The 26,589-nt window shown below is 44.2% G+C and overlaps 1 protein-coding gene across 5 annotated transcripts in view; it reads left to right on the top strand.

Annotated features, from left to right (window-relative positions):
• Positions 1-26,589, top strand: part of cacna1c (calcium channel, voltage-dependent, L type, alpha 1C subunit) — a 1,113,964-nt gene that overhangs the window by 852,994 nt on the left and 234,381 nt on the right. For all 5 annotated transcript variants that reach the window (XM_068050762.1, XM_068050758.1, XM_068050759.1 and 2 more), the window contains 4 exons: positions 7,076-7,222; positions 13,606-13,807; positions 17,154-17,312; positions 19,092-19,202. In XM_068050762.1, coding sequence (XP_067906863.1) covers positions 7,076-7,222; positions 13,606-13,807; positions 17,154-17,312; positions 19,092-19,202 — 619 coding nt within the window. The remainder of the gene's footprint in view (positions 1-7,075; positions 7,223-13,605; positions 13,808-17,153; positions 17,313-19,091; positions 19,203-26,589) is intronic.

Genomic DNA, 26,589 nt, shown 5'->3' with positions numbered 1-26,589 from the left:
GCTGAGCCCCACTCATGATGAGCCTCTGGTGTCAACAGCACAGGGCATGCTGGAGTTGCAGAGAGAGATAAGGCAACATCTAGCAGAGATGGCAGAAGAAATATGCAGCCATGAGCGGATGATGGAGGAGTCCATTCATGCCATGAGTGCTGCCATGTCTCAGGCACGTGAGCACATGGCTTCCTGCATCGAGAAGTTGGTAACCCTCATGGAGAGCCAGATCCGACAGATGCGTGTAGACCTGCACACCATCACCTTGGCCATGAGCTTGACGCAGCAGTGGCAAGGCGAGAGAAGGATCAGGAGCCTGGAATCTTCTCCAGCTCCTTGTCCTTCTCTGGTGAGCGGGGAGGTTCAAATGAGCCTTGAAAGGGAGAAGACGCTGACTTCCACAGCTGGGGACTCCCCTCAGGGCACTCTGAGTGTGGACAGCAGCTCCTGAGCTTTTCTGCCACTGAGCCCAGCTCCAGTAGCTGTGACCTGTGCAGGAAACCCTCAGGGAGCCAGAGGACGGCTGTCGACGTCATTGCAGGCCAAGGGGCAGCGTGATCAGCAGCCTGTCTCCAACCCAGCTGCTATCGCAGGGTTCACACCTCATAGAAGCACTTGCAAACGTATGAAGGAAAAGCACCTAGATACACTTGGATGTTCATGGATGTTTGATATCTGACGTGATGCTTCTTATAAAGTTCTTTTGTTCAAGCCATTATGTTCATTATGTAAAAGTGATTATTCTATCATGTCATAATTGTGAGATGCTGAATTCACCCTTCCCTCTTAGTGGAATGCCAATGTAAGTGCAGTCATTTAAATATGATCTCCCATGAGCACCAGCGCATGTTTCAGCTGGGCACAAGATACAGAACACAATTGGAAAAGAGACGAAGACTACATGCATTGAGGTCAGTCTTTATTGGTTTTCTGTGAGCGGACATCAGGGTGGCTGGAAGTGGGTAATAATGAGATTGTCTCTTGCTTCCTTGGCACCTTGCTCAATCTGCCTGACCTCCGGTGCAAAGGCTTCAACGTCCAGTGCTGCTTACTCCTCTCCCTTCTCCATGTCCTCATCGTCAGTGAAGGAGTGTCGCTTAGGCATCTCATCGTCATGTAAGGCCTCCCCCTCTCCAGCACTAGATTATGCAGAGCACAGCAGACCACCATGATACATGAGACCCTGATAGGAGCATACTGCAGGATCAATCTAGGCAGCGGAATCTCATCTTCTGCAGCCCAGTAGTCTGCTCTTTGGTTGCTCGGGTGGAGCCATGGCAACTGTTGTACCTCTCCTCCACTGCAATACGAGGGCTCCTCACAGGCGTGAATAGCCAGTTCTTCAATGGGTAGTCCTTGTCCCAGAGAATCCATCCCTGAAGGCCAGCAGGGGGCCTGTAAGGCTGTGACACCTGGGACTGTCAAAGTAGGTAGGCATTGTGGCTGCTTCCCAGGAAGCACCTGCAGGAAACACTTTCAGTGGTAGCAGATCAGTTGAACTTTGATGGAATGAAAGCCCTTCCTGTTGATGAAGGCAGGAGGCTGGTCCGTGGGTCCTTTGATGGCCACATGCATGCAATCTATCACACCTTGTACCTGGGAAAAACCAACAGTGGCCCTCTTGGGCTGACTGTCGTGGTCGCTCCAGTTGTGCACATAGTCACCGGCTTGAACGGGGCATTGGTCACCACGTTAACGCTGCCTGTGAGATCCCACATGTATCCCCGGTGGATCCTTGGAATGATCTAGATGCATAAAGGTTAGTGTCACTGTGATCTTCAGGGCCCCTGGCATAGGTCACAATTCATCCTGCAGCTGGGCATACGTCAGTGACGGCCTCCCTGGAGAGGCATAGTCTTCACTGACAATGCCACTCAGACATTTAGAGGGCTCTGGTTTGAGTCTGATACACTCTTTGGCACAGGTGGGACCTTCTTGGCATGTTTGACTGCTGCTTCTCACATCATGGAGCTTCACAGGCAGGCACAGCTGCCTCTTGAGCCTCCCTCCATCGGAGGCATTGCATCATGTCACAGGGTCCAAAAATACAGGGTGCATGAGACCCATGTAAGGTGACCAGTGGGCGTACAGAGCGCTGTTGATGTAGAGATGATTGTGTCCTGGCAACTGAGCTTCTGCTGCATCTTCTGACAGAATACTGATGGCCCTCAGTCCCACCCTTGCTGAGACCCTGACACCCCCACCCCCTGCACAGTCCCCAAGACACCAACCCCCCTTGCAGAACATACAGTACTGCAGTCTGAAAATGGCCTCTCACCACCATGCACGCCCCCCCCCCCCCCCGCCCCCTTCCCTATGCAGTGCTGTTCATGGCTGCCTACCCGTTGCGGCACTGAAGCCTCGTGTTATGACCAGGTGAGGTAGGGTTCTCGGGGTTCCCCCTCAGCCTTTGCCTGGTCTAACCGTAACAGGGTTTAATTTTAAGAACATCATGTTTTAGCTCCACCTCAGTGAATCCTTGTTCACTGCTTTTATATTGTAAGGCAAAGAAATCAGACAGGTTTTCTTAGATTCAAACAAGAAAGGTGGAAGTTTATTAATCTTAAACTCAAATTCGGTTAATGACTACGAATGCGTGATGCAACCATGCTAGCTTGCATATGCAATAAACACACACGCAGATAGAGACAGAAAAAGTAGAAAGAATAAAGGGGAAAAGTTTGAGGCAATATCTGGTAGTTATTTACGGTCCTTTGAGTTCAATGTGAAGTCTTTGGTTGCTGTTCGTTGGGGCCCAGTGCACACTTTAACTTGTTTCGATGTAGGAGTCTTTTCTCTCTTGAGGTTTACATGCCTTCAGTGGGTCTGGAGGCCTGTGAGAAAGTGAGAGAGTATCTAGTTTAAAAAGCCTGGGCCAGCAGGTTTGTCATGTGACCAGCTGGTTTAACCAGTCCTGCATTTGTGGGTTCTATCATCTTAGCAGACCCTGGAATGCGAGCTTCCGTACACCTTCAATGTCTGGTGATCTGGGTTAATTGGACCAGGGAGTAGCTGCTTTGTCTCCACAAGCACGGTCTCTTAGTATGCAAATGTCTTCCAGCCAAATGTCTGGTGATCTCTTTAAACAAGCTATTTCTTCACTCCAGCAACAGTTTAAAATTAATGTTCATATGACAAAATTAATATGCCTCATTCTCCACAGGGGGTCTTCATGACACTTGCCTTGGTACCACCAGCTTTTAAAGGCTGTGAACCTGAAGGCACATGAGTGCCGACCGCCATCCACTTAATCCCAAGCCCCACATTGAATCGCAATGAATTAGATCCAAATGCACTGAAATTAAATGCTCAGCAATTTAAAATACATTCTTGTCACGTCGGGGCGGTGAGTCTGCCTTGGTGCTTTCCTGCTTCTGACTAAATCTGGAACCAGCATCATGACAGTGGATTTCCAGGAGGACATTTCCGACGTGATTCTCTGTCCCTCCATGCCACCATTCTCGCTAAAAACGGCACAAAATTCAGCCTTAAATGGGCACTCTTCTCTTTGAACTATTAAACCTTGCTGTTGAAAGCAGAAATTAGATTTTTTTATTTGTTCATTGAATGTGAGTGTCATTGGCAAGGCCAGCATTTGTATGCAGATGTAGAAGTTGTAGTACAAGGACATGTAAGGGTTAATGCTGGAGACAGTGAGAGCAACCCGTCCCACTGTAAGGGTGATGATGTAACAGCCACATGGTATTGGGCTTTGGAAAAGAGTAGCAGCATGAAAGATGCTAGCTTAGGAGACGTTGCGAGAGTGTAAATAGTGATGTGTAAATAGTGAGTTATTAGTTGACCTTATCCAGACTCCAAGACTTTTTCAATAATACCCTAGCTATGCTACAACTACAACACAACAGAAGTGCTGCTGTTTGTCTTACTAATTTAGTTTCGTTAAACCTAAGGAAATCTAAGAATTTTTGTTAATCTTTCCAAATAAAATGATATTATTCTTCACCCAGTTTCAGGCCATGAATTTAACAAGAATTCTTAATAATTTAAATAAATTTTATTGTCCAGATTTGATCTGCACCACAAATTTTGGATTTTCTTTTAATTTGGAAATGTGTATTCTTTAAATAATACTCTTTAATGTTTACTGTAGTTTCATTTTTCAACTGAAGTTGATTGTACCAAAAAATAAAGTGGATGCTAAGTAGTTAATACAGCATACCTTGAAAATGAAAGAATCAACCTGGAGATGTACAGTTGGATTTACAGTGGTGTGTTACATCCCAGTTCACAGTGGGAAGGCTATTATGAGCAGGATATTATCCTGCCCTCGGAGACAGGCACAGAGGCAGGGGGGTAAACAAAATGGCAAGGGGTGCCGTTCCCGACATTGAACAGGCCCCCCTGCCATTTTGTCAGCCCCCACCCCATCTGACTGGCCCCGACAACCCTGACTCCACCTACCTGCCCGGGGTCTTCAATGTCCTCGCTACTACAGGGCCTTACCACCCCATGCCAATTGAGGCCCTTAAGTGGCCAATTAATGGCCACTTAAGGTCATCTTCCCACCTCCATTCCAATTTTGTGGAGGATAGGGGGGCCTGCCAGCATGGAGACTCCGCCAGGTAAGACCGGGCAGACTCCCAGCAAGGCCGGGCGGGGGGTGGGGGGGGGTGCGGTGAGGTGCTTCAGTCCTTTGTGGGGTAATCCAGGGTCCCTGGAAGACCTCGCCCCTGGCAGTGATGGCTGCCCCTCCCCATCCCTGCAGGAAAACCCCGACCCTCACTACCCTCCTGGCTCCAGCGTCTCCAACTCCACTTACCTGTCTCGGGGTCTCCAACATCCTTGGTATTGCAGGGCCTCCTGTAGTACCAGCAGTGGCCACTGCTCCTGGTGTTTTTCATTCCTCCACAGTAGGGTTGTCCAACATACGGAACACGGACCAGCATCCAGCCCGCCAAAGATTTCCATCCGGCCCACGGCTGTAAACTATACCCCAGGCCATTCCTCATCCTCGCAGGGGATCCATGACTGGAGATGAGAAATTCCGCACTGTCAGACTGGCTTTTAAAAAAGATTGCAAGTCAGTTTCACAGCTGACAGATCCTGACATCGGAACAGCAGTTTATGAACTTTGGACAGATTCTGAGTTTTTTATAAGCCTGCCGGAAAACGTCGAGTCTGTCCAAAGTTCAGAAACTGCTGTTCCCAATGTCCGGATCTGTCAGATGCAAAAATGACATGCGATTTAATAAAAAACTGATGAACCAGCTGCTGAGTTCCTGCTCTCTGTAACTGTCAGAGAGAGAGAGAAAGGGGCACAGGGAGAAAGCGGATAGAGAAAGAGGTAAAGGGGGACAGAGATAGAGAGAGGGCAAGGTGGACAGAGAGAGGGGGATAGAGAGAGAGAGAGTGATCAAGATTACTCCTGACAGATGGACATCGATCCAGAATACTGTGCATTGCTACGAGAAGTGTGCAGGCAAGCATTGACTACTTGTGCAAGCAAAAAAAATGCCAGGTATCTCACTAAATCAGTGTCCAATATAGTGACCAGAAAGTAAGTCAATAAATAAGTGTTCTCATTTCAAGCCTCTTCACAAAAATGTATCTTTGTTGTTGTTTTGATTAATAGTAAGATAAATTTTAATGCCTTTATCTTTCCAAAACTGGCCCCCCATGTAAGATAAAAATTGTAATGTGGCCCCCCATGCAAAAAAGTTTGGACAACACTGCTCCAGAGCAATTGTAAATTTATTTTATCCCCACCTGTTTAGCTACAGCGGGCAGTTAATTGGCTGTCCACCATTAAATAGCAATGGGGCCCTGATAGAGGGCCGAGACAGGTCCTCCCCAGCACCCCCCCGACAAGACCCCTGATGCTGGAATAAAATCCGGCCCCATATAATTCTCAGAGTAATATTGGGAAAGTCACATAGATTGTGTTTGCTGACTCTGGAGTTGAATTACTTTCCCATATTCTTTTTCCCTCATTGAATATTGAATGTGTACCACTTTTCAATTATGCATTTCTTTAAAAGGATGTTTTAAAATACACAAGTGTTTCTTTACTCCCATCCTGTATTTCCATGTAGGTCACTTCCCTCATAAAATATAGGAATATCTGTAAATATGTTAATCTTAGTTATGCTGTTTAGGGATGAAGCAGGAACTGGAGAATTTTCCAAATTTCTGCTTCCCCACAGATAGAGAAAAGAAATTAATAAAGCAAGTTACCCAAGGTTGCTCTTGTATATCTCCAAGTAACTGAGCTCAGAAGTAAAGTGGCCTGAGTACAGCCTGAGGGTTGAATTTTCCCAGCTGTTTGGAGATGGGCTGGTAGGCGGGAGGGCTGGTAATGTGGTGGGGGAAGGCATTCAGAGGGGAGTCCGACATTTCCTGCCGCCATGGCATATTGCCATTGGCGGGCACCTCAGCGGCTCAATTGCCCACCGGGTGGCCAATTGAGCCATATAAGAGCCCAATTAAGGGCCACTTCCTGCCCCCACTGGCATTTTGCTCACGTTGGGAGAACCCGACTACTCTGGTGGCCTCCCAGCGGGTTCCCAGTGGGGGCTGTCCTTGATGGCCACTCCATGACCCACAAAGGGGGCCCCCCTCAGCGGCAATGGCCACTCCTGCACCTAACTCGCTGCCAGTGCACTATGACCCCCACACCCCCACCCCCAATTGCCAGGGCCTGCCTGCCTGGCCCCAGCTTCCCCAAACAAACTCACCACTCTTTCATCCTCAAGCTGCAGCCTCAGCAGTGGCCACTGTTAGTAGTGGCATTGCCAAGGCTGCTGAGCCACCAGCCCTCTGATTGGCTGGCAGCTCTAGAGGATGGGCTGTTGTCCTTAATTGAACGGCGGTCTCAGCAGTAGCCTGTTAATTGGCCGCCACCAGCAAAATGTCGCCCCAGTGTCCTGTCGCCCGCTGGAAAAGGTTCGGCGGGACTTCAGCTTCCGCTGAAAAGTTCAGCCCTGAATGTAAAGAGGACAGTAACTAAACAGGTTGGGATAAAATAAATTTAAATATCGGTGGAGGAATGAAAAATACTAATGTTCCTGGGGAGGTGAGATACAGGTTTTGCAAATTTACAACTATGTTTATTTTCTGTTAATAGAGGGCATTATATTTTGTACAAAGACGGGGATGTAAATCAGCCCATGATAAATAAACGAGAATGGAAGAATAGTGAATTCAACTTTGACGATGTCCCCTCTGCTATGATGGCTCTTTTTACTGTCTCAACCTTTGAAGGATGGCCACAGTAAGTACAACAGTATCAACATGTGTTGTGAAACTCAACATCTAGCAACAGTTCACCACAAATAGTTGTTATTTAACCTTTATGGTATCTGCTAAAGAAGTGACATTTATCATGAACCATAAATGGCAAAAAGAAATGATGCCCAACAAATTGATAAACATGATGCATAATCAACAACATCTTGCACTGAGAATCTTTAATATATAAAGCATTCAAGGTGCTTCAGAAGTATAATGAGTGAAAACCCAGTCTTTGTAATACAGTTGCCAGTAAAATCTAAACAGTTCTGAGACGAAGGGGTTAACTTTAACCTAACCTGGGTGTTGGGGGGATCGGTTAGTTTAGATGGCTAGTGTATGATACAGAAAGGTATCAACAGCATGGGTTCAATCCCTGTACCAGCTGTGGTAGTTCATGGAGGCCTGCCTCCTCGCTTTGCCCCACATTTGAGGAACATAGAACAGTACAGCACAGTACAGGCCCTTCGGCCCATGATGTTGTGCCAAACCTTTAACCTACTCTAAGATCAAACTAACTACCTACCCTTCATTCTACTATCATCCATGTACCTATCCAAGAGTCACTTAAATGCCCCTAATGTATCTGCTTCTACTACCACCGCTGACAGTGCATTCCACGCACCCACCACTCTCTGTGTAAAGAACCTACCTCTGACATCTCCCCGAAACCTTCCTCCAATCACCTTAAAATTATGCCCCCTGGTGATAGCCCTTTCCACCCTGGGAAAAAGTCTCTGGCTATCCACTCTATCTATGCCTCTCATCATCTTGTACCCCTCTATCAAGTCACCTCTCATCCTTCTTCGCTCCAATGAGAAAAGCCCTAGCTCCCTCAATCTTTCTTCGTAGGACATGCCCTCCAGTCCTGGCAGCATCCTGGTAAATCTCCTCTGCACCCTCTCTAAAGCTTCCACATCCTTCCTATAATGAGGCGACCAGAACTGAACACAATATTCCAAGAGTGGTCGAACCAGGGCCTTATAGAGCTGCAGCATAACCTCGCGGCTCTTAAACTCAATCCCCCTGTTAATGAAAGCCAACACACCATATGCCTTCTTAACAACCCTATCAACTTGGGTGGCAACTTTGAGCGATCTATGGACATGGACCCCAAGATCCCTCTGTTCCTCCACACTACCAAGAATCCTGTCTTGAAGCCTGTATTCCGCATTCAAATTCGACCTTCCAAAATGAATCACTTCACACTTTTCCAGGTTGAGCTCCATCTGCCACTTCTCAGCCCAGCTCTTCATCCTGTCAATGTCCCGTTGCAACCTACAACAGCCTTCCACACTATCCACACTCCAGCAACCTTCGTATCATCGGCAAACTTGCTAACCCAGCCTTCCACTTCCTCATCCAAGTCATTTATAAAAATCACAAAGAGCAGAGGTCCCAGAACAGCTCCTTGTGGAACACCACTGGTCACCGAGCTCCATGCTGAATACTTTCCATCTACTACCGCCCTTTGACTACTATAGGCCAGCCAATTTTGTATCCAGACAGCCAACTTTCCCTGAATCCCATGCCTCCTTACTTTCTGAATGAGCCTACCATGGGGAACCTTATCAAACGCCTTGCTAAAATCCATATACACCACATCCACTGCTCTTCCTTCATCAATGTGTTTTGTCACATCTTCAAAGAATTCAATAAGGCTTGTGAGGCATGACCTGCCCCTTGCAAAGTCATGCTGACTGTCTCTAATCAAACCATGCTTTTCCAAATGATCATAAATCCTGTCTCTCAGAATCCTCTCCAATAATTTGCCCACTACCGACGTAAGACTGACTGGTCTATAATTCCCAGGGTTATCCCTATTCCCTTTCTTGAACAAGGGAACAACATTTGCCACCCTCCAATCATCCGGTACTACTCCAGTGGACAGTGAAGACACAAAGATCATTGCCAAAGGCGCAGCAATCTCTTCCCTCGCTTCCCATAATATCCTTGGGTATATCCCGTCTGGCCCCGGTGACTTATCTGTCCTCATATCATTCAAAATTTCCAGCACATCCTCCCTCTTAACCTCAACCTGTTCGAGCATATCAGCCTGTTCCACGCTGTCCTCACAAATGACCAGGTCCCTCTCACTAGTGAATACTGAAGCAAAGTATTCATTTAGGACCTCCCCTACCTCCTGCGACTCCGGGCACAAGTTCCCTCCACTATCCCTGATCGGCCCTACCCTCACTCTGGCCATCCTCTTGTTCCTCACATAAGTGTGGAACGCCTTGGGATTTTCCTTAATCCTACCCGCCAAGACTTTTTCATGTCCCCTTCTAGCTCTCCTAAGTCCATTCTTCAGTTCCTTCCTGACTACCTTGCAACCCTCTAGAGCCCTGTCTGATCCTTGCTTCCTCAACCTTAAGTAAGCTTCCTTCTTCCTCTTGACTAGCTGTTCCACATCTCTTGTCATCCAAGGTTCCTTCACCCTACCATCCCTTCCCTGCCTCATCGGGACAAACCTATCCAGCAGTCACAGCAAGTGCTCCCTAAGCAACCTCCACATTTCTGTCGTGAATTTCCCTGAGAACATCTGTTCCCAATTTATGCTCCCCAGTTCCTGCCTAATAGCATCGTAATTCCCCCTCCCCCAATTAAATATTTTTCCATCCCGTCTGCTCCTGTCCCTCTCCATGACTATAGTAAAGGTCAGGGAGTTCTGATCACTATCACCGAAATGCTCTCCCACCGATAGATCTGCCACCTGGCCTGGTTCGTTGCCAAGCACCAAGTCCAACATAGTCTCCCCTCTTGTCTGCCTATCTACATATTGAGTCAGGAAACCTTCCTAGACACACCTGACAAAAACTGCTCCATCCAAACTATTTGCACTAAGGAGGTTCCAATTAATATTAGGGAAGTTGAAGTCACCCATGACAACAACCCTGTTACTTCTGCACCTTTCCAAAATCTGCCTCCCAATCTGTTCCTCCATGTCTCTGTTGCTATTGGGGGGTCTATGGAAAACTCCCAACAAAGTGACTGCTCCTTTCCTGTTTCTGACTTCCACCCATAATGACTCAGTAGACAAACCCTCCTCGACGACCTCCCTTTCTGCAGCTGTGATACTATCCCTGATTAGCAATGTCACTCCCCCACCTCTTTTACCTCCCTCCCTATTCCTTTTGAAACATCTAAACCCCGGAACATCCAACATCCATTCCTGCCCCTGTGATATCCACGTCTCCGTAATGGCCAAACATCATCGCTCCAAGTACTGATCCATGCTCTAAGTTCATCACCCTTATTCCTGACACTTCTTGCGTTAAAATAGACACACTTCAACCCATCATACTGGCTGCAACTTTGCCCTGTCAACTGTCTCACCTTCCTCACAGACTCTCTGCACTCGGTATCTGCCTGTTCAACAGCTACCCCATCCACTGATCCGTAGCTCCGGTTCCCATCCCCCTGCCAAACTAGTTTAAACGCTCCCGAAGAGCTCTAGCAAACCTCCCACCCAGGATATTGGTGCCCCTCCAGTTCAGATGCAACCCGTCCTTCTTGTACAGGTCCCACCTTCCCCAGAATGTATCCCAATGATCTACATATCTGAATCCCTCCCTCCTGCACCAGTTGTGTAGCCACGTGTTCAGCTGCACTCGCTCCCTGTTTCTAGCCTCATTAGCACGTGGCACCGGTAACAATCCTGAGATTACTACTCTGCTGGTCCTACCTTTCAGCTTCCAACCTAACTCCCTATACTCGCTTTACAGGTCCTCATCCCTTTTCCTAGCTATGTCATTGGTACCGATATGTACCACGACCTCTGGCTGCTCCCCCTCCCCCTTAAGAATCCTGTAGACTCGATCCGAGATATCCCTGACCCTGGCACCGGGAGGCAACATACCATCCGGGAGTCTCGTTCGCGACCACAGAATCGCCTGTCTGTTCCTCTAACCACTGAATCCCCTATCACTATCGCTCTCCTGTTCTCCCCCCTTCCCTTCTGAGCCACTGGGCCAGGCTCAGTGCCAGAGACCTGGCCACTGTGGCTTTCCCCTGGTAGGTCGTCCCCCCCCAACTGTATCCAAAACGGTATACTTAGTATTGAGAGGGACGGCCACAGGGAATCCCTGCACTGTGCGCCTATTCCCTTTCCCTCCCCTGACGGTCACCCAGCTACCTTTATCCTGTAACTTAGGTGTCACTACTTCCCTATAACTGCTCTCTATCACCCCCTCAGCATCCTGAATGATCCGAAGTTCATCCAGATCCAGCTCCCTAACGCGGTCTGCGAGGAGCTGGGAGTTGGGTGCACTTCTCACAGGTGAAGTCAGCAGGGACATCAGTGGTGACCCTCACCTCCCACATCCTGCAAGAGGAGCATGCAACTGCCCTAGCTTCCATCCCCTCTGCACTAAATTGACAACAGAGATTAAAAAAAGAGGAAAACCTTACCTTACCAAACCCACCACACAAGAGTCCTTTTTTTTTGGTTAGAGGAGGAGGATGGGTGGGAGACACTACACGTGTAGTGTTTCGGGTTTAGCCACTGCCCGAATATATAAGTTTACTTACCCAGCAGTCCCCGTGTCCGCCGAAACAAAAGGTAAGTTATTTTAAACTGAAACTCACCTTCCCAGCTGACACCTCGCTCGCACTATCGCTGCTTCAGAAAAAGCTGCTGGAGTGGTGACCCTCAAGGCGGCACAGTGGCGCAGTGGTTAGCACCGCAGCCTCACAGCTCCAGTGACCTGGGTTCAATTCTGGGTACTGCCTGTGTGGAGTTTGCAAGTTCTCCCTGTGACTGCGTGGGTTTTCACCGGGTTCTCCGGTTTCCTCCCACTGCCAAAGACTTGCAGGTTGATAGGTAAATTGGCCATTATAAATTGCCCCTAGTATAGGTAGGTGGTAGGGAAATTGTGGGAAGGTGGGGATGTGTTAGGAATATGGGATTAATGTCGGATTAGTATAAATGGGTGGTTGATGGTCAGCACAGACTCGGTGGGCTGAAGGGCCTGTTTCAGTGCTGTATCTCTAAATAAAATAAAAAATAAATAAGTTATATATCACCAACTGTCTCTCTAATGGGGAGAGATGGCTCAAACAACAACGTGGGTGTTGGGCAACTGGCAGGGCCAGATCAATGGCCCTTTATACATTCTTCCAATTTTACTTTCTGTTGATAGATGCAAGGAATGTGCTGGGGACCTCATCAAAGAAACTCAGTGACCCCATCAGCCCCACTTGTAACATGGTTAATATTTTTTAAAAATTTAAATTTTGATCTTTTTCTTTGGGGTTCCTGCTGAACGAGTGGTCAGTGTGATCCACCTGGCTACTCAGAAGCCAAAGATATCAAAAGTCCTGGCTTTTTCACTCCTTTTGTGGTTGACAAGAAGCTCAACCCTTAGAAAGATTTGTAGAATTCCCAACATAAGACCGGGAGCCAGTGCATCCAAATTCTGGACTAAGTAGCCCTTTTGCTGCATGCTTACTGGAGTTATGGGGGGACAGCATCAGAAGGATTTTGTATTTTTGGTTCCCACTTCCAGCATTACTGTCTAGTCCAGTAAAAGGTGTTATTGTTTGAAAGTTAAATAAATCATGTCAGTATAAAATTTTGATTTTTACCTCGCTAACCCTCTGAGCATTTAGAACACCTTAGTTGCTTCAGCTGGAAAAGGAAGAATTAACAGAATGTGAATCTAGGAGTGGCAGTTAATTTCATCAATATTTATATGATTGTATCAAAAATCAAATACAATGCTTTTCTTTTAAATTATTTTATTTGTATACCCTACACAGGCTTCTGTCACTGCTTCTCTTTAACAGGCTATGAAGTAATAGTTCACCACCTAGTTTTCTTTCATCCCTCCCTACTGAGGTCAAGAACTTGTCTCGAAGATGTGAACCAGTGTAGTGCCACTTCATGGCACAATGCACCAATTATATGTTTTCCTTCTTCCATATTTCATGCCATTCACCTATGTAGAAAAACCTAGTTCTGAAAATTCTGAGAAAACCCCATGTACTTTGCAATTATAATTCAGCAGATGTTGCCCATTTAATGGAATAGACCCAACACCAGCCTAAAACTGAATAGCACAACACTCCTCTTTCAACTAAAGAACAATATCCATCAATCTGATCCATCTAAATCGCTCATTAAGTTCTGGCTTCAAGTTTCTAATGTTTCACTTAGATGAAGGTAGAAAAAGCTGAAAGTCCTTGTGAAGATATCTACATTCTATAATTTCTGACCTCCCAGCCAAAACAAGCTATAAGATGCAACCACATGGAAGGGGAGGAATCTGAAAACGTCAGAAGAAATATAACGAATATAAACAATAAAATAAGTTACTTTATTGCAGATTAAATTATGTGTACATTTCCCCTGTCTTATGCATGCAGGTTGCTTTATCGAGCCATTGATTCTCATACAGAAGATGCTGGTCCAATTTACAACTACAGAGTGGAGATATCCATCTTCTTCATCATCTATATCATCGTTATTGCTTTCTTCATGATGAATATTTTCGTAGGTTTCGTCATTGTCACATTTCAGGAACAAGGGGAACAGGAATACAAAAACTGTGAGCTAGACAAAAATCAGGTGAATAAGACGTTTAATGGAGAAATAGGAGCTGGTATTATTTATACATTCTGAAATAAACAGTGTGAGTGATTACACCTCAAAAGATATATTAATAAGATGATCCTTTGTCAGTTACTGGTGTGGCATAAACTGACAAATAATATTTCATTACTATTTAGTTTTATCAGGTAAATGAATTTTTCAAGGAAATGGGCATCTGTGGTAGATAATGGTTTCTGTAATATCAAACATGCCTGAGTGTGTGATGGAGGCAGGTTCAATTGAGGCATTCAAAAGAGAATCAGACTGTTTTCTGAAAAGGAAAAATGTGCAGGGTTATGGGGAGAAGGCGGGGGAATGGTATTAGGTGAATTGCTCATTCGGAGAGTAGGTGCAGACACGATGGGCCGAATGATCTTCTGCGCTGTAACAATTCTGTGATTCTATGAAATCAGCAGAAGCATGGGTTGGAAGCAATTTACTGGTCTGAAATTAAAGTATCTGATCTTGATGATGAATAGTGATAATCCTCTGTTCTAAAACATAAAAGTGGGATTGCTACTCAGTGACAAACAGTATGACCCACAGTAATGTGGCCAGTATTAAACCCATTCCTCCACCCCACCCCCCAATTTCCTTTAACTACTGACCAACACTGACTTACTATATTGGTGGGGAGAGCACAGGCAGTGGGATTACTTTTGGACTGTTTTAGCAAATATTAGCAGACATGATGGGCATGTAAATGCCAAATTAATTTCAATATATGTAAGTGTGAGGTGCTGCAATTTAGTAAGAAAAATAAGGAGGCCACATGCGCCTTGGAAAAGAAGAATCTAAATGTGGTAGGGGATCAAATGGATCTAGAAGTGTACATTTACAAATCATTAAAAGTAACAATGCAAGTTAACAAGGTCATGAAAAATGCAAGCATATTACTGGGGTTCATTTCTAGAGGAATAGAATTGAAAGGCTGTAAAGTTGGGGTAGAAATTCTCTGGGGTGGTATCACATTCAGCTCTGTTGATGTCAATTAAAGTGAATATTCGTCGGGCATATAACAGGCGGCCAATAAGATACAGGCCATTTTGTCCTACCACCCAAAAAGAATTTGCACCTCACGTTAAACTTATACAGAACCTTGGTTAGGCCACATGTAGAGTGTGGTGTAATGAAGCAGTCTGTGCCCACTTGCAACAAGACCTGGACAACATTTAGGCTTGGACTGATAAGTGGCAAGTAATAGTTGTGCTACACAAGTGCCAGGCAATAACCATCTCCAACAAGAGAGAATCTAATCATCTCCCCTTGACCATCACTAAATCCCCCACCATCAACATACTGGGAGTTAGCGTTGACTGGACCAGCCACATAAATACTGTGGCTACAAGAGCAGGTCAGAGGCAGGGAATTCTGCGGCAAGTAATTCAGTCTTTTGTCCTGGCAGCTGCCTGACGTCACAGACTGTGACGTTTTAGGGGCACAGGCTGCATTTGTGCATGTGGCGCTGCAGCGCCACCTAGTGGTTACATTGTCAGCAAATGCAGCCGTTCAAAAACTGACACTGTCTCGAAAGAACAAAAGCATACATTCCAGACTAAGTGTCAACTACACCCATCCTGACACCAAGAGACATTCCTGAATTGAATGGATTTCTTTTGAGACAAAGAAGGTGTGAACTAGACATCATAACAAAATGATAATCATCCAGACATGAATAGATAGCCATGGATTCCATATCCTGGTCCTTTGCATGGTCACACCAGGAGAGAAGACCATGTGTCAACTAACAGAAACTCTAATTTGATGAATTCTGACCTTAAAATAACCCTCTGGAGAGAGAGGGAGCGATCATAGCAACATCACAGTAGGTAGCCCAGCTAGGGGCTGTGGAAAGATCCAGCCTAAACAAGAAAAGCACCATTACTGAGACGAGCTTTCAATTCCAGGTTTTTTTTATTAATTCAAGTGATTAATAAAAAAATATGGAATTGTAAGCTAGTCTCACTAGTTGTGCCATGAAACTATCATTGATTGTCAGAAAAACCCATCTGGCTCACTAATGTCCTTAACGGAAGGAAATCTGCTGTCCTTGCATGGTCTGGCCTACATAAGACTCCAGACTCACAGCAAAATGGTTGGCATTTAACTGCCCTCTGAAATGGCCTGCAAGTCACTCAGTTGTCAAAAGAAATAAGGGATGAGCAGCCCACTCAGTTGTCAAGAGAAATAAGGGATGAGCAACAAATGATGGACTTGCCAGCAATGCCATATCCCATTAAAGAATTTAAAAAAGGCCCAGCTGCTAATTCTACACTTCAGCTTAGTGCAGCACAGAACTGAAAGTGACCACCACCTCTAGTCTGAAATCTTAACCACCAGAAATCTACAACACCTCAACAAGTTCAAGACTACAAATACCCAGGCCTGCACCTTTAAAAGAAACTGTCCTTCTGAAAAGATTCAACAGGTTTATCATCAACCATGAACACCTACCACACCTTGAACTCTTACCCTTTACCTTCTACCTATTTTCTCTTGCAAGTGCTTGTGAGAGTGAGTGTGCGCATGAGTGGTATTGCAAACATTTTAGGAAATGAATATTGTTTGATAAATAGTTAATCATCTGTTTTAAACCTACAAGAAAACCTGTCACTTGTCTGTTTATTTGACCCTAAAAACAATCAGGGACTAACTCATCATTTTAAACAAAATCCGATTTGCAGTGAGTTGGGAGGTGAACAGTGGGAATTACCTATACCCCTTACCACCTGTCCATAACAAAATCCAATAATAGAGTAGTTAAGGTGAATAGCATATATGCTTTTAAGGGGAAGTTAGATAAGTACATGAGGGAGAAAATAATAGAAGATTATGCAGATAGTGTTAGATGAAGTGGGGTGGGAAGGAGGCTCGTATGGAGCATAAATACTGGCACAGAATAGTTGGGACAAACGTCCTGTTTCTATGCAATAATTCTCTAATTCTGTGTATGAATGGCTGTTAACCTGTACGGTTCCATGATCCTGAAGAAATTTTTTTTTAAATGAATAACAACTTGAAAGGCTCGTGGGTGGGATCTGGTTTTGATGTTGAAACTTTAGTCTCTGAGTTTGATGTCATCTGAACTTATATAATGTGTTGAAAGTGACACAAAATACAACAGTGAAAAATAAAGGCTGGTGCTGCTTTAAGTAATTTTCACCTGTTGTGATCTAAATATATTAGTGTTTTCAGACTGTACTAAAATATTTGTCACAAATGAACCAAGGCTGAATTTTATACAATATCTATAGGTACCATTTTCACTTTGTATGAAATTTATTGTAAGATAAAATAATCATTTATTTTCTGACATTTACAGCGCCAGTGTGTGGAGTATGCCCTAAAGGCTCGACCTCTACGGCGGTATATCCCAAAGAATACTTATCAGTACAAAGTGTGGTATGTGGTAAATTCCACCTACTTCGAGTACCTGATGTTTGTCCTGATCCTGCTGAACACAATCTGCTTGGCTATGCAGGTAGGACAAAGAGAATTATGGGAATTTAATTGCCTTTGTTTAAACAGGATTTCTGCTGCACATCCAGCGAAGTAACACCAGGGGAGTGGGAGCAGCCTATGGATTAAAAAATTATCATTCGGCATAGCACGTGTTCGTCACACCACTCGTGTGCAGTTAAATGCGGAAGTCTGAAACTGCTGTTTGATTTGCCCTGCTCTTCCTCGCCAATAGTCTTGACATCGAAATTCATGTAAAGCTGTAAAGTTGCTGTACTTACATACTAGTTACCCACTAAACATAGCAGAAAAAGTTAGGCCTGGTGCATTCAGGTGCAAATGAATTTTTAATGGCATGATAAGTCATAATTACTGCAAACCAACATCTCTGCAACTGAAAATTTAATTTTACAAGTGTGGAGTTTTATTTAATTATTGTTGGAGCTTTTTAACAAATAAAAATGATTTTTTAAAATACTTTTTCTTTTATTTCTCTCAAGTTCTTTCCTTCACTTTATTTTGCATTCTGTGCGTGATTTTACATTGAATTAAATATCCTAATTTATACTTCCTGCTTTGGATGCTGTGTTTGACTGTGTAAGTGAGTGGGTATTGAGTGAGTTAAACTCTCGCCTGCATGTGTGTCACAGTGAGGATTATTCAATCTGATTGATTGAAGAGCCACGCTGTTGCTTGCTCTGCTCACCTGCCAAAGATCTCCTGTAGAGGGTGCCACGCTGGATGAGGCACAGATGACAGCAAGTTGCCTCCCAAAAGTATGCAAAAGATCTGGGGGCAGCTGTAAGCATAGTGAATAATGAGTGTCATTCCTTCACCAATGACCACAAAATCCAGGCCATTGTTTCCACAGATCAGTTTTGAATTTATCCCCCTTCAAGTATAGCCCATGTCCTTTGATTCTACGGTTCTGGACAAGATGAAATAGCTTATCATGGTTTACATTATCTAGTCCCTTTAGAATCTTAAAAACAAGTCATATCACCTCTCAACCTTGTCTTTTCCAGTGAAAACATACATAATCAATAATGAGGGGACGTAATCTTAAAATCAAAGTTCGGTCATTTAGGAGAGAAATCAGGAAGCACTTTTCACACAAAGGGTAACAGAAATCTGGAATTCTCAACCCCAAAAGGCAGTGAGTGTCAGGACTGTTGGAGTTTTCAAGACTGAGATTGATTGTTTTTGTTAGGTATGGGTAACATAGAGCTAAGGCAGCTGAATGGAGTTGATCTAATTGAATGGCAGAGCAAGCTTGAGGGCTGAATGGCCTACTCCTGTTCCTATGTTCCTAACTAAAAGAAACACCTGCTCTTCAAATAGGGTTAGCTATAGAGTTTTACAACGTGCGTTCTTGAGGGCCATATAATATAGTACGGTGAACTAGAGTTCCCTTGTTTATGCATTTGGATGACTGTTATTGCCTTTTGCTGAAGAAGGGGTATTGTTGAAAAAAATGTGAAGTGAATTGCCTGATGACTAACCTTTGCACACAATTTAAAGATTAGTTTACTTGTTTAGCAACTGGCCTGACTTTTATTTCATATTTACTTTGTGTGAGAAAGGGCAATGTGGGTAGCACAATTCTAACAACAAGGCAGATAGATGAAAAGTTGTTTTGCTGAGAGATCATTCTCTTTTGAACATAACTTTGCTTATTTAAAAATTAATAGCACTTAGTGGAAATTAAATCCTTGAATCCCAAAATAAGTCAAATACATTTTTAAAAAATGAACTTTTCATTTCTATTGATTATCTAATTCTTTATTTCTTTTTTGTGCAGCACTACGGCCAGTCACCGACCTTTAGTCAAGCCATGGATGTTCTTAATATGCTCTTCACCGGACTCTTCACAGTTGAAATGATTTTGAAGTTAATCGCATTCAAGCCCAGAGTATGTATTGCAAGTAATTAACAAAATTGCATGCTATCATTCCTAACTGGTCCACAATTAGCCTTTGATCATTAATTAATTTGCCCTAGGAACCAATGTACTATTAAAGCACCATCAGATAGATTGTGCACAGATGCATAATTATTAAGCTTTGCTCTGTAATATTTTGCTGTTTAGTGATGCTAAGGATAAAATGACCTGATTCAACACACTGACCCCAAAGATTTTCACATTCAGGGTTTGCGTATTGGTACTATTTGCACTTGAAATAAAATTAAGCGCTGATAATATACACTGGGGCTCCGTTACAACGCGGTCCGCATTCACTTGGAACTCGGTATAATGCGGATCCATCTTGGACCCCAAAATTTCTATTTAAATTTATCCTTGCACTCATCATTGGAACAGATAATTTATTTATGCATTTTATTTATTTTTAATAGACATAGTAAATGTTTTGAAATACATTTAAGGGTCTTCTGGTTCAAGACACATTAAGTCAATCCTAAATGCCGCTTTGCAGTTTACTGAAACGTTTGTGTTCAGGAATTATCACAAATACTCACAGCTGTGTTAGTTTTAAAAATCACTTCAAAAACAAAAGTTTGCTCTTTTTGATAATTCTGTCTCCTTTTTGATGTTTGCCAGATGGTTCCCCACACCACCTCCCCAACGTTTATTATAAAGACTGAGTTAAAATGTTTGCAAGGATGAAAAGTAGCACAGATGATGGCAGCCTGTCCAATACTCTCATATCTGCAGAGATTCCTGTATTTTATAGGGGGAACACACCAACTGGGCAGAGAAACAAACATTACAAACCTGCTGAATCAAAACTTTTGGGTTCCAATGCTTTCCATCTCAGCCCAAAATAACTGCCTGTGTCTTCAAAAAATCTTGCATGGAATAATACATGTGGTCCCAATTTTAACTCAGGATGGGAGTTCGGCAGGTGGGGGCCAAGGTGGAGAGTAAACTCTCCCAACCTCAGCAGCATGAGGCTTGGGAGATTTTAACTTCCGGTCTCACCTGCATATAATCAGTAAGTGTCTCACCTCAAACCAGTGGGAATTGGCTGATGGCTGGCTGGCAAGGCTGCATTATTAGACCACAGGAAGCCTTGCCCAGGACTGAAGGAAGGGTCTCCAGTGCTCAAGCAAGTTGCAAGCAGAAGGTTTGGAAGGGCCTTGTGATCAAGATTGTGGGATGAGACCTAAATGAACACTCTTGCTTCACCTGACCCCACAAGGATAGTAAAATGACATCTTTTAGGACCTCTTCTCACCTCTATTCCTTTGGGAAAACCACTCCTACTTCACTGCATAGGCCTCTGATTAAAATAGCAGTTGGGCCCCGTTGGTGTCATCAGAGTCTGAACTACACATTTAAAGGATCCTGCTGGTTGCTGGCAAGTATCCTTCCCGCCTACCCAGAGGAGCATGTTAAATACAGAACCTGCGGGAAGGGCGCAGTTTCCCCTGGCAGGCAAGGTTAAAAAACCCTACAGTAAACACTGGCTATGGAATTTTCTGATGATTAATTGTAAATTATAAGTAAAAATGAGAATGAGTATCAGACTTGAGTTTACAGTTTGAAGTACAGAGATTCACCCCACCACTTCCATCATCCTTCACTTGCTCCAAAAGCAAAGTGAGCTGCTGTTAAGAGGTCATCTGAAGTACAATTCAGCATTTGAGCTCTCTTCTCTCACATCCATGACATCAGTCGACAATCATGAGTATAGCAAAAGTCAAATAAGAATTTTGAACTAATATATTAATCATTTAGGAATGGATAATATGAGGAATTACTAATGTGAAAAATGCTGATGGTTGCTACCTCTGTGGATGATTACTGCCAGCATGGAAACACACCAAAACTGAACAGAACCAACATTTGTTATATGCATTTAAAAAATCAGAGTGATTTTAAAGAAATAACCCAATTAACAAATTCAATGGGTTTATCATGTAGAATAATAATGGATGCCTGCGAATGATTTCAATGTTGTAATTTAATTGAGGTGTTCATACGATTTACATGCTGGGAGTACATATCAAGAACTCAGACATGAAAATCCAGCATGACCTCTGCCCTTATCTTCCTGATATGCAACACCTCACACAAAAATCTACACCAAGAATACCACTTCGTGAAATCTGCCCTATGGAATAATGCATACCTGCGAGTGATTATAAAACTGATATAATCTAGGGGTTCAGATCACAACATAAGGTACTAAGGGAATTAAGGAATATGGGGATAGTATGGTAAGATGGACTTGAGGTAGAAGATTAGCTCTGATCTTATTGAATAGTGGAGCAAACTCGAGCCAAATGGCCTACTCCAATTCCTATTTATGTTCTTGTAAGCCTCTTGTCCTTATGGGGCCGGAGTTTAAAGTGCAAGAATGCATGTGTTTGGGAGCGGTGGGGGTTGGGGGTGGGTGGGGGTGGTGGTTAAAAACCAGTGAAATAATGCATCGAGAAGCCAGCTTCAAGTTTCACTGCAATGCTTTAGGCTACATGCATATAACCCCTTCAGGAGAAGTGGGTTGCCAATTAACATATGTTAATCGCTCAGTTAGAGTGATATTGACACAGATTTTTCATTTTAACTATGGGGGGTTCATGGGTTTCCTGGGCTTCCTGGAACTTGCCAGTGAAAGCAAGGCAAGAACACAGTGACAATTGAGGGGGCTAAAGCAATGTCAGGGAAATATACCAGTAAATACTCAGTACTCAACACTGTTTTCTTACCTCCTTGTGAGTAAGGTTTCACTCACAGTACTTTTGCTGAGAGGTTACTTTGCATACTTTTGAGGTTTCTTCAACACTTTGGAGGTGTAGAGGTTTGATCTGAATTTTGAAGGTTTATCAGATGAAGATTGGCACTGCCTTAGGATGGGCCTAAGATGAGGACCAAGATGACCAGCGACAGCACCAGCAGAAGCCTACTGATCACAGACCTGTGGCACCACAGCAGAAAACAAAGCAGCAGAGATGGCAGCAGCAGAGAGGTGCAGGTGGCAGGCCATACCCAGCACACAGGGTCTACAGGCAGAGGATGAGCTTCCTCAGCATGTCTGAACACCAGTGTCTAAAAGGTTCAGTGTCTCGGGTCAGGTGATGGCAGGTGTTTTCAGCCTGCTGGAACAAGACCTACTGCCAGTTTTACCAGTGGCTACCAAAGTCACCACCACCCTCAACTTTTTTGTACCTGGATTCTTCCAGGGCATTGCAGGATCTCACAGCTGACAGCATAAAATGCACAAGACAAGTGACTGATGGTTTGTTTCTTAGGGCTAGCAATTATGTTAAATTTACCTGCAATGACGTCAGTCAGAATGAATGAGTGCTCGGGTTTGTTGGTTTCCCACAGATGCAGGCGGTCATTGACTGCACACATGTGGCAATTAAGGCACGCATAGGTGTTTGTCAACCACATGGGCTTCCACTCCATCAATGTGCAGCAGGTGTGCAACCACAAAAAGATCTTTATGCATGTATGTGCAAGATTCCCAAGCTGCTGTCATGATGCTTTGGTTCTGCAGCAGTCCTGGAAGTAGAGTTGCTGGTTGCTCGGAGACGAGGGTAACCTACTTAGAATGTAGCTCATATCCCCTGTTAGAAAACTGAGGAATGAGGGCTAGGAGCACTAAAATGAATGCCATATGACCAGCAGATATGTCATCGAACAAGCCATCAGCATGCTGAAGGGGTGCTTCAGATGGCTGGCACAGAAGGAGTCCATGCCGGCTCTCCACGGAGCAATCTAGTCAGTTCCACTCCCCCGCTCGATCCCCGTAGCCCTGCAAGTTTATTTTCTTCAAGTACCCATCCAATTTCCTTTCCCCCATCCCAGGAATCATTCTGGTAATTCTCCTCTGCACCTTCTCAAGGATCCTCATATTCTTCCTAAGGTATGGTGACCAGAGCTGGATGCAATACACCAGTTGTGGCCTAACCAGAGCTTTATAAAGGTTCAACCTCCCTGCTTTTGAACTCAATGCGTCTTATTTACGAAACACAAGATCCTATATGCTTTACTAGATATTCTCTCAATATGTCTTGCCACTTTCAAAGATGGATGCACATGCACCCCCAGGTCCCTCTGTTCCTGCACACTCTTTAAAACTGTTCCATTAAGTATATATTGCCTCTCCCTATTTCTTCTGCCAAATTCATCACCTCACACTTGTCAGTATTCAATTCCATCTGCCACCTCTCTGCCCATTCTGCTGGCCTATCAATGTCCTGTTGCAGGCGATTCATATCCTCAGTTTGTCACACCTCTAAGTTTGGTGTCATCGACAAATTTTGAAATTCTAGTCTGTATACCAAGATCCAAGCCATTTATATATAGCAAACGAAAACAGTGGTCCCAGCACTGCCCCTTGGGGAACATCGCTGTCTACCATCCTCCAGTCTGAAAAACACATTTACGACAATACGCTGTTTTCTGTCCTTAAGCCAATTGTTTTTATTTAATTGGACACTGACCTTCCTATTCCATGAGCCTCAATTTTATTAACCAGCCTTTTATGCAGTACCATATCAAACACTTTCTTAAAATCCATATAAACAACATCCACTGCATTCCCTTCATCAACTTTCTGTTACTTCATCAAAAAGTTCAATTAGATTAGTCAAGCATCATCTCCCTTTTACAAATCCGTGCTGGCTCTCCATAATTAACTTGAACTTCTCCAAGTGTCTGTTGATTATTGTTTCTAAAACCTTACCCACTACTGATGTTAAACTGGCCTGTAGTTGCTCGGACTTTCGTTACACTCTTTCTTGAATAAGGGCATCACATTTGCCACTCTCCAATCCTCTGGCACCTTCCCTGTATCGAGGGAAGATTGGAAGATTATGGCAAGTCCTTCTGCTATCTCCACCCCCACTTCCTTTAGCAACCTGGTTGCAAGCCACCCAGACCAGGTGACTTATCTACCCTAAGCATAGCCAGCCTTTCCAGTACCTCCTCCCTCTCAATTTTTACCCTATCCATTGCCTCAACTCTCTCCGTTTCTACCGATATTTTGCCAGATTCCTCTTCCTTAGTAAACACCAATTACAGAGAACTCATTAAGTATTCTAGCATTGCCCTGAGAATCTAAGCATATATTACCCTCTTTGTCCCTAATAGGTCCCACTCCACCTCTAACTACCCGCTTACTATTTACATGCCAGTAGAAGATTTTTAGGTTCCCTTTTATGTTGACAGCCATTCTATTCTCATGTTCTCTCTTTGCCAATCTTATTTTCCTCTTCGACTCCCCTCTCAACTTATCATATAGAGCCTTATTCTCATTTGAAGAATTCACCTGAAATGCATCATACACCCTCTTTTTGTTTTATCGCAATCTCTATCTCCCTCGTCACCCATGGAGCCCTGTTTTTGGTTCCCTTACCTTTCGCCCTTGCTGGAATGTACCTAGCCTGTACCTGAAGCATCTCTTCCTTAAAGATAACCCATTCTTACGATATAGCTTTTCCTGTCAGTCTTTGGTTCCATTTTACCCTGGCTAGATCTCTTCTCATTGTGCTGAAATTCTCCTTCCTCCAATCTAGACGTTCTACCTTATTTTGTTCCTTTCTTTTCTGCATTACTGGTTTAAACCTTATGATACAATGATCAGTCATATCCAAGTGCTCCCCGACAGACATTTGGTCCACTTGGCCCACCTCATTTCCTAGCACCAGATCCAGCAATGCCTCCTTTCTAGTTGGGCTGATCAAGGAAGTCCTCCTGAACACATTTCAGAAATTCCTCTCCCTCCTTAACCTTTACTCCACCATTATCCCAATCGATATTAGATCTGTCTTTCAGTACACACCAGCCAGGCTCTGCAGAGTCATCGTGGTGTGCTGCTCTCTGCATAAAATTGCCCAGTAGCAAGGTTTGGAGTTGCAGAAGGACCTAGACATAGAATGCAGAGCCTCTTCAGAGCCTTCTGAGGTGAAAGGTGATGAGGGAAATACACCACCAGCAGAACACATTGCTGCCTCAAATGCCTTGATCATTGCAAGATTCACTTAGGTTTCACCAATACACCCATCTCACAACCTCATGCAAAAGCAACTTTTCTCCCCACTCCCCAATGCCACTGACACCAAGCAGTCCTTCAAACTACAAAGCATCCCTTCCACATTCCTCCATTAGTCACCATCAATTCAGGTCTTTCCATTCATCATTAAACAACTGAAAAGACCACTTGCCAAACAGCAATCATAAGAAAATAAGAAATAGGAGCAGGAGTAAGCCATTTAGCCCTTCGAGCCCTCTCTGCCATTCAGTGAAATCATGGCTGATCTTCTACTTCAAGACCATTTTCCTGCACTATCCCCATATCCCTTGATGTTTTTAATATGTAGAAATATATTGATCTCAATCTTGAACATACTCAACGACTGAGCCTCCACAACCAAGAATGGGCAAGATGAGAAAGTGGCACAAAACAATAATATTTCTGTGCTTCAAATGAGGAAGCTCCACAGGAGATGTGTGATGCCAAAATCATCACACTACACAAAAACAAAGGCGACAGAGAAAACTGCAAAAACTACAAGGGCGTCTCAATCCTTGGAGTCACAGGGAAGGCCTTTGCTAGGGTCATACTTAAAAGACTCCATTTCCTTGCAGACCGAGTGTACCCGGAAGCGCAATGCGATTTCCATGCCGGCAGATCTACAGTGGATATGATCTTCGCCATAGGCCAAACAACCAAATGAGGAAAAGAAAGCTAATAGAACAATGTGTAAGACACCCACCTGCATACCCTTGTGCAACTACATATCTTCATAATATCTCTACATGGCACAACCTCTGTGGCTTGAGCAGAGGTAGAGGCAGACTGCTCCCATCCCTGTTGTGATTATTGAGATGCTCTTGGCTGACGTTCTTTGGGTGTCCCCTCCAAAGACTGTTCCAACTGTATCTGTGCAGGGGCAGACTTAGCCATTGGGACACAAGGCAGCATGTCAGGTACTGACTGAGGAGGCTGCAAAAGGTGAGAGGTAGGAGTGCTTTGCTGAGTCCCAATTCCATGTCTCTTTTTGCCATCATCTCTTTCATGATCCAGCTGGACTTCACTGCTACCATTGTGCAGGAGAACACTTTGTGGCAGATCTATGGGGTGCTGTGCGGCCAAAGTTTGGATATCATTCATCCTATTTAAGGTGGCATCCAGATCCTGCAAGCCCCTGTTCAAGGCCTGCATGCACATTAGATTGCCCCATTTGATGCTCCATGTATTTGGCCACTTTGTCCATGGAAGAAGATATCAACACAATGTCCTGCGACTGCATCCTACTCATGCTTAAGGCGGCCTCCTCCAATCTCTGCAATCATGGGCAGTGCGCTTGAAAGCCCTGTTTGTACA

The sequence above is a fragment of the Heterodontus francisci genome, chromosome 18 (genome assembly GCF_036365525.1).
Source record: "Heterodontus francisci isolate sHetFra1 chromosome 18, sHetFra1.hap1, whole genome shotgun sequence".
Taxonomy (NCBI): Eukaryota; Metazoa; Chordata; class Chondrichthyes; order Heterodontiformes; family Heterodontidae; genus Heterodontus; species Heterodontus francisci.
The sequence above is the reverse complement of the archived record's forward strand: the minus strand, read 5'-3'. Positions and strand labels throughout refer to the sequence as shown.